Raw genomic sequence first — 10047 nt, forward strand, 5'->3', positions numbered from 1 at the left:
TATGCTGCAGATTGGATAGCCTGAAGGATTACCTATTGTGTTCTCCATTGAGGTTCTGCTTGTTGAATTGCCAATAAAGCAAATCTTACAGCAGCCCAGAAACTGCTGTCCTTAGAACTTCTCACCTGAGAACTTCTCACCACATGGAGAAATATATATATGACACTTATGTTTCTCTGTCTCCTTTCCTTCACTCCCTGGCTTTCACAAATGTTCAGGTACTTCCCAATATTTGGTGCATGCATAGCAAAAACACACTGATTACTAGAAAAGTCTGAAAAAGTCTTTAGACACCTTTCCCCAAAGGAGAATAGAAAGTATATACCCAAATTTTAAAGTATTTCCAAGCCATCCAGAAAGGTACAATTTACCATATACATAGTTCAAGAGTCACTGCTAACTAGACTTCTCTGATATTTGACAGTTTTTACCTGAGACATGTAGCTTATCAATACATCTAATTCTCAACGTGTCTCTCCCCACCCCCAGTGGATGACAGATTTTTCATCAAACTTGAGAAAAGCCTCAGATTTACAGACAAATCTGAAATCGTAAAAAAAAAAACAATTGGGGTGTGTGTTAAAATCTTCCAAAATGATAAAGGCAGCACCTGTAACTTTAAAAAGATTAATGCCCTCAGCATAGCTAAATTGTGGAACTCCCTGCCCTGGGATGTGGTGGCAGCTGCCAACTTGGAAGGCTTTAAGAGGGAAGTGGACATGTTCATCAAGGACAGGGCTATCTATGGCTACTAGTCAAAATGAATACTAGTCATGATGCATACTTATTCTCTCTAGTATCAGAGAAGCATGCCTACCATATTAGGTGCTGTGGAACACAGGCAGGATGCTGCTGCACTTGTCTTGTTTGTGGGCTTCCTAGAGGCACCTGGTTGGCCACTGTGTGAACAGACTGCTGATGGGCCTTGGTCTGATCCAGCATGGCTTTTCTTATATTTTGATGTGGCTGTTGCTAGGCACCCACAATAGTATGGTCAGCCTTCAAGCCTTGATTTCTGTCAGTAAAATACAGGGGGAGGGGGCAGGACCCTTTCCAGGACTCCTTTGGCCTCTGAGGGAGAACTCATCAGGACCAGATCTGGCAGCAACCACTTACTGACTTGCTACCACACAACTTGCATGACTGGCCCAGGCCTGTCTGCTTGCTGCTGTTCAGCAGCACCTACCCCACAATAGCAAGTGTGGTATAGTGGCTAGAGTTCTAGATTAGGATATGAATCCCCTTTTTGCTGTGGAAGCTTCCTGGGTGACTTTGAGCCAGTCACTTACTCTCAGCCTAACCTACCTCACAGGGTTGTTGTGAGGGAAAATGGAGGAGTGGGAAATGATGTAAGCTGCTTTGGGTCCCCATTGTGGAGAAAGGTGGGGTATAAATGAAGTAAATAAACAATAAATAAAGCTGAAGATGGGGGGCAGATAAAAGGTAGGTTGTTTGCTGAGTAAGGAGACAAGCAAGCAGGGGAAAGGGAAAGGATATGAGAGCTGCCAGGTGAAGGGAAAGAGGAATTGGGGAGGGGATACAGAGGAAAGTGACGTGTTCCCTGCAAGTCTTTGTGGGTTCCCGTCTGTGCAACGGGGCCCAGCCTGGCTGGCATCACACAACCAGGCCTGGCCTGCCAACTGTCACTGTGTAACTCAGATTTGTCCCAGGGAGAGCCTGCCAGGGAGAGGGAACAAAGGAGACCTGTGCGGGAGGGGTAGATAAAGGTAAATTAGGAGTTGGGTCAGAAGAAGAGAAGGAATCAGGAAAAGGGGAGACAGTATGGGCCTTTTAAGGAAAGGGAAAGACAAAATGGTGGAGGAGGGGAAATGATATCCCCCTGCAAGTCCTTGCAACTTTCCCACTTGTTATCCCATAGTACCTGTCAACATTTCAACGTGATGTAGTGGTTAGAGTACAGGACTGAATCTGGGGAGACGGGCATTCAAATCTGTAGTCTGTCATAAAGCTCACTCTGTGAATTCCCTTTAATTACAGTCCCTCAATCTAACCAATCTTGCAAGGCTGTAATGAGGATAAAATAGGAGGAACCTGTGGAAACCATTCAAAATGATGGAATAAAAAAAAATACTTTCCCAAACAGGACAAGCTAAAGCTGTGCATTGGAGTTCAGTTGCCTCTTGAGGCCTGGTATGTGTGTGAGGTAATGTCTGCAGTAGCCAGAAACATAACCTGTGTTTGCAGGCTTCATGTCTGTTTGAATGTATATTATTACATGTCCTCAACTTCTAACAGTGGGAGGTTTTAGTGCTTAGCACTCATCTAGGTTGGTTCCCTTGGAGGAGAGAACACTGCAGACTTAGGATATTTTGTATTTCTTGCTCTATTTACAAATATGTAGGTAGAGCACAACTGGGGGCACGGAGCCGTCCATACAGGACAGCAGATCCTGCACCACCACCCCTCCAGCTTCACTCATAACAGTGGTTGTCTTCTTCTCTCTGACTCAAAATCAAAGCTCATGTCTTCCAAATCCTGATGGATACCTGAACAAATTTATTTTCTGACACTAAAGGCCTATTGAGAAGATTGCTACAATCACTGAAACATATTGCTCTTCATTTTGTCATGAAGGATAGACCACAAAAATATATTCCTCCTATAAAATGAGAATGGGAGGGAAGGCTGCATGGCATAGCCTAATCTCATCAGATCTCGGAAGCTAAGCATATTCATTACTAGGAAGGGAGACCGCCAACAAAGACTCTGCAAAGGAAGGCCTTGGCACCCTTAGTTTCTCACTTGCCTTGAAAGCCCTTTGCTAGGTTGCGATAAATCTGCAACTTGACTGCACTTTCAACACACACAAATTGACAAAGTCATACAGTTGACTGTCCTGCAGGTGGCAGCGCATCCACACAGTACTGCTATTACAAAAGAAATTTGTCCAATGCTTTCTTTAAAAGTTTTCTTTTGCTTAATTGCAGGGGGATAGTCTCTTTTTAAAAAAAAACCTTCATTCCTGCACACTGCCACAGGTTTCACAAATTATGAAGAGAAAAAAATCGGCCGTTTAAAGCCATTAAAAACACATTCGCGCCTTTCCGCAGCTCCGGGGGAGCATTTTTGGAGGTAGCGTTCCCAAAATTTCAGCATAGCTTGAGGGGACCCTTCTTGCAAGAATCCCCAAGTTTTGTAAAGATTGGATCAGGGGGTCCCGAGATATGGGGCCCGGAAGGGGTCCCCCCCAAAAAATTGCCAATTGGAATAAAGGCATTAAAACACAATTGCGCCTTTCTGCGGCTCTGGGGGGGCATGTTTGGAGGTAGAGGTCCCAATTTTTCAGCGTAGCTTGAGGGGACCCTTCTTGCAAGAACCCCCAAGTTTTGTAAAGATTGGGTCGGGGGTCCCGAGATATGGGGCCTGGAAGGGTCCCCCCACCCATCTGCCCATTACAGCCTTTTAAAAACACATTCGTGTTGGGCCGTACCATTACCCCGGCCCGGGGGTCTGGTTGCCTCTGCAGTTGGGCCGTACCATTACCCCGGCCCGGGGTCTGACTAAAAGGCAATTAATCCTGAGTTATGGGGTCCCCCCCCCCATCCACCCATTGGAATGAATGAGAGCAGGCAATCCTTAATGTGCATCTAGAGAGCAGCAAATCCAAGGCAAAACCTCCCATGCCAGAGAGTATGTGTGTGTGAGTCTGTTAGAATCTTAGGCATCCTTTCGGACTTGGCAGTACCTTTCCTAACATGGGGGACCTGGTCCTCAGTGTGGTTTAGCAAACCATGTACCCTGGGGAGGAGCTTTGGCTCAGTGGTAGAGCATTTGCTTTGCATGCAGAACGTCCCCGGTTCAATCCCCGGCACCTCCAGTTAAAGGTACGAGGCAAATAGGTGATGTGAAAGACCTCTGCCTGAGACCATGGAGGGCCGCTTCAGGTCTGAGTAGACGATACTGACTTGAATGGGCCAAGGGTCTGATTCCGTGTAAGGCAGCTTCATGTGTTCATTCCTTTTGATGGCAATCTATATCTTACTTTCAAGACACCACACATTTTATCCAGTGAAGAGAACTTGTATGTGGAGGAAGATACATATGCTATTACGCTGGATTTGTTGTTCTTTCTTAAAATACATAATCAGAACCACTATGCAGAGAATACAACATGACTACCTCACAATTTTTTTTAAAAAAGAAGGAAGACAATGTATGTAGTTGTAGTTATTTCTTTCCTATCCTTGGATTTCTAACAGCTTAAGTTTTGTTGTTGTTTTTAAATGCAGCCAATTCTTGCTAATTTTTGTCATCTAAAAATATTCTTATGATTTTGCATTGCTGTTAGTTCAGCGACTGATAACAATTCCTGCAGGTTTAAGAACCAGTCTGATTTGCCAGGCAATAGCAGTTGTTTCTGTGTGAATACCATCCTCACAAGTCAGAGCATACAGCTGTACCCCTCTGGGATCAGTAATTATGACATCAACACAATTTAAGACATACATTTCAGGTTTCAAATTAAGAGCCAATTCCCCATATCTCAAAAATGATCAATACCTTAAACTGAGGATAACTCACATTTTATAAATGTAAGGAGGTTGCATGTGGATGAAGATAGGTGTGCTGGGTGTTAATTCTTTATAAAGATCTACACCCCATAATGAAGTCAGGCCTCTTATAGAGCATGCTGTAGATAGCACACCTCTGCTGGATCCACTCAAACATTTTCTGCTGGATTTGTTGGATCTGGTTATGTATAAAATAAATTTTTGCTTTGACAAAGTGATTCTGTTTTCAGATCAAATGGACATCTCCTTGGCACCAAGTGTAGCAAATTAATATATGACTGAATTAGAGGCAAATCCCTTGTTAAAGCCCAACAAAAAACCTAATTTTTCCTATGTTTTAATTATTATAGTCAATATATATTGATGACATCTTAATAAAGTTTTCATCCAGACTTAGAGTTTGTCAACTGGGTGAATTCCAGAAGTTCACACATTCAGTAGGGTTGTGGTTATGACTAAGTCATTTTCTAATCTAGAGGGAAAGGGGAAAAAACCCATCTACAATAGATAATTCTGCTTAATAGGTATATTTTATATATATTACATAATGTCTATTATAATAGATGTATTAGTTATGAAGATGGTTTGGACAAATAAATGCTTTCAGTAAAGCTACAACAGATAAGTTTGTTGAAAAAGTGTATCTTATTTCTTTATACAATATACAATGCATATAATAATAGATATAGCTATGAAGATAGTTTGAACAGGATAATGGCTTTAGTAATAGTGAGGATACTAAACTTCGGTTATTGCTTTTTGGTATCTCTGTTATTGTGTGTGTGTGTGTGTGTGTGTGTGTGTTAAGTGCTGTCAAGTCGTTTCCGACTCATGGCGACCCTATGAATCAATGTCCTCCAAAGTGTCCTATCCGTAACAGCCTTGCTCAGATCTTGCAAAGTGAGGGCCGTGGCTTCCTTTATAGAGTCAATCCACCTCTTGTTGGGTCTTCCTCTTTTCCTGCTGCCTTCCACTTTTCCTATCATGATTGTCTTTTTCCAGCCATATTATTATTACAAAATAATAAAATGTAGTTTTCAAATAAGATAGTAGGTGCAAGAGCGGTATGGATACACCCAGATTAATGTTTGTTGAATGATAGATTAGGAGATTATGGAATAATAGAATCATAGAGTTGGAAGGGGCCATACAGGCCATCTAGTCCAACCTCCTGCTTAACGCAGGATCAGCCTAGAGCATCCCTGACAAGTGCTTGTCCAGCCTCTGCTGAAAGACTGCTAGTGAGGGGGAGCTCACCACCTCCCTAGGTAGCTGATTCCACTGTCAAAAAACTCTTACTGTAAAATATTTTTCCTAACATCCAGCTGGTACCTTTCCTCCCTCAATTTAAACCCATTATTGTCCTACCCTCTGCTGCCAACAGGAACAGCTCCCTGCCCTCCAGAGCAGCCAGCATGGTGTAGTGGTTAAGAACGGCGGTTTGGAGCGGTGGAGTCTGATCTGGAGAACCGGGGTTGATTCCCCACTCCTCCACATGAGCGGCGGAGGCTAATCTGGTGAACTGGATTTGTTTCCCCACTCCTCCACACGAAGCCAGCTGGGTGACCTTGGCTAGTCACTCTCTCTCAGCCCCACCTACCTCCCAGGGTGTCTGTTGTGGGGAGGGGAAGGGAAGGTGATTGTAAGCCGGTTTGATTCTCCCTTAAGTGGCAGAGAAAGTCGGCATATAAAAACCAACTCTTCTTCTTCCTCTGACAGCCCTTCAAATACTTAAAGAGAGCAATCATGTATTGTGAGGGTGCTGTTATTTGTATAGTGTATTGAGTGTGTTGTGTATAGTGTTCAGTGTTAAATGTAATGTTTGAAAATAAAATTTAAGTTAAAAAAACAAGAATATTCCATTTTTGGAAGTCCTGGGGTATAAAAATAACTCCAGGATACAAGGGGTCTTTAAACCCCTGGACAGGGATTTATAATTACATTAGAATTGTAATTAGCCAGAACATCTTAAAAGGGAATTTACCTCGCAGTCAGTTTTTATGCCTTGAAAGAAATTGTGTTACTGGAAAAAGTGTTGCCGAATAACTTTGTATAAAGCAGTGGTTCTCAGGCTTCAGCTCATGGAGAACCACACTAGCAGTTAGGTAAAGGTAGTCCCCTGAGCAAGCACCAGGTCATTACTGACCCATGGGGTGATGTCACATCTTGACATTTACTAGGCAGACTATATTTACATGGTTGCCTTCCTCAGTCACCTACACTTGACCCCCAGCAAGCTGGGTCCTCATTCTACCAACCTTGGAAGGATGGCAGGCCGAGTCACCCTTGAGCTGGCTACCTGAAACCGATTTCCGTCGGGATTGAACTCAGGTAGTGAGCAGAGCTTTGCCTGCACTATTGCAGCTCACCCTTCTGCGGAACAGGGCTCCTTCTCTAGCAATTACCATCAACCAAAAAAGCCACATTTGCTATACCTCAGGAATGCTCCCAGCTTACTCGTTCCTAGACCGTGGAGGTTCAAGTTGATAACCAACTGCCAACCACAAGCACTACCAGGCAAGGGACTTGCCCCTTTACCTGAAACACGGGGCTGGTGCCACATTTGGTAACACTGCTCCAAATAGCCACCAGCAGTATATCAATATCGCTTACAAGCCACTGAATATCACTGGTATAAAGTCTCAATTGACTGGCACTGTTAGAGATTTGTAGGAGAGTTATCTTTTCTTTACAGATGCTATATCAATGAAACAAGACAATCAAAACATGGTGACGGAATTCATCTTGATTGGATTTTCCAGTTTCCTAAACCTGCAGGTCCTGCTGTTTGTGGTATTCTCCATCATGTACTTGGCTATTTTGGCTGGAAATATTATCATCATTGCTACAATAAAGCGCGACTCCACCCTCCACACCCCCATGTACTTCTTCCTCGCCATGCTCTCTGGTTCAGAAACCTGCTACACTTTCACCATCATCCCTAATATGCTTGTCAATCTTCTCAGAGAAAAGGCAACTATTTCATTCATTGGCTGTGCTATTCAGATGTATGTATTCCTGGGCTTGGCATGCACAAACTGTCTGCTTCTTACAGTGATGGGATATGACCGATATGTGTCCATATGTAAACCTTTACATTATCCCGTTCTGATGAATCAGAGACTCTGTACCAAACTGGTTGTCTTTTCAGTAATAGGTGGTTTTCTAATATCTGCAACCTCTTCATTTTTCGTGTTTACCTTGCCATACTGTGGGCCTAATAAAATCAATATTTTCTTTTGTGATATAGGGCCTTTACTTAAGCTGGCCTGTGCCCAAAATTATATAGGGGAAATTTTCATTTTTCTTTTTGGTGTTTTGGTAGTGGTTTTCTCGTTCCTTTTGATCCTTCTCTCATATATTTTAATCTTAAACACAATCCTGAAAATCCCCACAGCAGAGGGGAAGCGCAAAGCCTTTTCAACTTGCGCTTCCCATCTCATTGTGGTTGTCATGCACTTTGGATGCGCTTCCATTATTTACCTGAGGCCCCAATCCAGACAAACTTTAAAGGAGGACATTTTTATCTCTGTCACATACACACTGGTGACTCCACTGCTGAATGCTGTCGTTTACAGCCTGAGGAACAAGGATGTCCAAATAGCACTCAAGAAATCCCTGGGCAGAAGCACATGCAGCCGGAAGATGTGAGAAGCATTTTTGGAGGATGAAAGAGTCTTGTCATAAATCTTACTTCCTTGGAAAACAAATTACCACCTTGAAAAAGATGTATAAGGCCCACCATTTGCTACTCTATGAAGCAAGAATATTTTTGACACAGATGCAGGCATTTGTGAATATGGATCTACCAGTATTGAAAAATGTATTCTGGGAGAAGGGACATTTAGCTTTTAAATATCAGTTCTCATTTTTGGCTTAGTAGAAACAGGGAACAAATTGGATTGAGACTGCGGTATCTCAAATAAAATTATAACCACAAAGTCCTCAAGACAAAAAGATTCGGGAATGTCTGGTCAATAAACAGAGATGGCTGATCCCTGAGAACAAGCAGGCCTCTGCTTGAATCTAAGTTACAAGATGAATGAAGCATTTGTTGTACAAAAAGATGAGCTTCCGGGTGTGATCAGTCTCGAAGGCAAATTTCAATTAGTTACTCTAATCTTTTTCATTATTTAGAGACAGAGAAGTGGTTCACATAAAGTCATGTAGTCTTGACCTAAAATGAATGAACAGGCATGTGCCCATGTGATCAATAAAGACTCATCAGCTGAGTTGCCAACCTCCAGGTGGTGGCTGGAGATCTCCTGCTATTACAACTGATCTCCAGCTGAGAGAGCAGTTCCCCTGGAGAAAATGGCTGCTTTGGCAATAGTACTCTATAGCAATGAAGTCCCTCCCCACCCCAAACCCCACCCTCCTCAGGCTCCACCCCCAAAATTGGACTTCAATGCCATAGAGTCCAACTGCCAAAGTGGCCATTTTCTCCAGGGGAACTGATCAGTTGTAATAGAAGGAGATCTCCAGCTAGTACCTGGAGGTTGGCAACCCTATCCTGATGACATGAGCGAAGGTGTGGTGGAGTATAGAGAGGCAGTACCATAAATAAGAGGGGCCAAGACCATGAAGGGCTTTATTTGAGATAGCCAATACCTTAAACTGAGCTCGGTAAGAAATGGCCAACCAATGGAGTGTCTACGGAATGGGAATAATATGAATACCGCTAATAGTTGAGCCATGACATTCTGAACCAGTTGGGGTTTCTGAGTTGATTTTGAGGGGAGACCCACATGCAGTATATTACAATAGTCTAGTTTTGATATTACTGTGGCGTGGATTTAGGTGTCCCCTCGGAGGTTGGCAACACTATATGTGGCCCTCGTAACAGATTGGTTTGACACCCTTACTCTGTGTACGTTTGCGTCTCTGTGTATATTTGAGTCTCTTTTTCCAAGGAACCCCTTTAATGGAAACTATGGCTAGGGCTCCTTCATAAAATATCACTTCTGCCTGTACATCTAAATACAAAGTCAAAAAATATAGGTTATAATCCTTACCCCCATTTATTGTATTCACTGTAGACTGTTCCACTGGAATCTCATGCTGAGTCTTCCAGCTGTTGGGTAGGCATGTGATGCTTGCTTGTGTGTCTGGGATCACCCTCCTCTGATGATGGTTGTACTGGACGAGAATTTTCATGTTGGATATGCTGAACCGTGTGCCCCTGCTGTACTGTACCTGCTGTGGTGGTCTCACAGCCCTCTCTTCAGCAGGCGGCTCCTCATCAGGTGCTTGTCTATATGGTGTTAGAGTCCCTCTTTCTGGATGTCCATACCAGTCAGGACGGTTCATGAAGGGCCTTAAATTATACCTTGGCCTTCCTTCTGCTGAGCCTTTTTCACTGCTCGAAACAGTTTTCCAACCTTGACTTGTAGAAGGCTTAGGAGAGGTAGTAGGGGGTTTAATGGAACGTTTCTGACCTGTTTTTTCAGGTGCCTATCATCCCTTTTCATCAATAGGCGAAGACCTCTGCTGAAAAGTGTGGAGTCTCTTCTTC

At 43.2% G+C, this 10047-nt stretch overlaps 1 protein-coding gene across 2 annotated transcripts; it reads left to right on the plus strand.

The window, feature by feature from the left end:
- Positions 1–809: 809 nt before the first annotated feature.
- On the plus strand, positions 810–8183 carry LOC130476879 (olfactory receptor 10R2-like). Of its 2 annotated transcripts, XM_056848884.1 has the most exons (3): positions 810–830; positions 3768–3783; positions 7249–8183. In XM_056848884.1, exons 1-3 carry the CDS (start codon positions 810–812, stop codon positions 8181–8183), a joined length of 972 nt encoding a protein of 323 aa, XP_056704862.1. The 2 variants fall into 2 exon arrangements, with proteins under 2 accessions (XP_056704862.1, XP_056704863.1); XM_056848885.1 differs by lacking the exons at positions 810–830; positions 3768–3783 and having other exon boundaries at positions 7239–8183.
- Positions 8184–10047: the final 1864 nt, after the last annotated feature.

This window comes from Euleptes europaea, chromosome 4 (assembly GCF_029931775.1).
Source record: "Euleptes europaea isolate rEulEur1 chromosome 4, rEulEur1.hap1, whole genome shotgun sequence".
NCBI lineage: Eukaryota > Metazoa > Chordata > Lepidosauria > Squamata > Sphaerodactylidae > Euleptes > Euleptes europaea.

Coding starts and splice junctions, on each gene's coding strand:
- LOC130476879 (XM_056848884.1), top strand. CDS start 810: ATGCCTACCATATTAGGTGCT.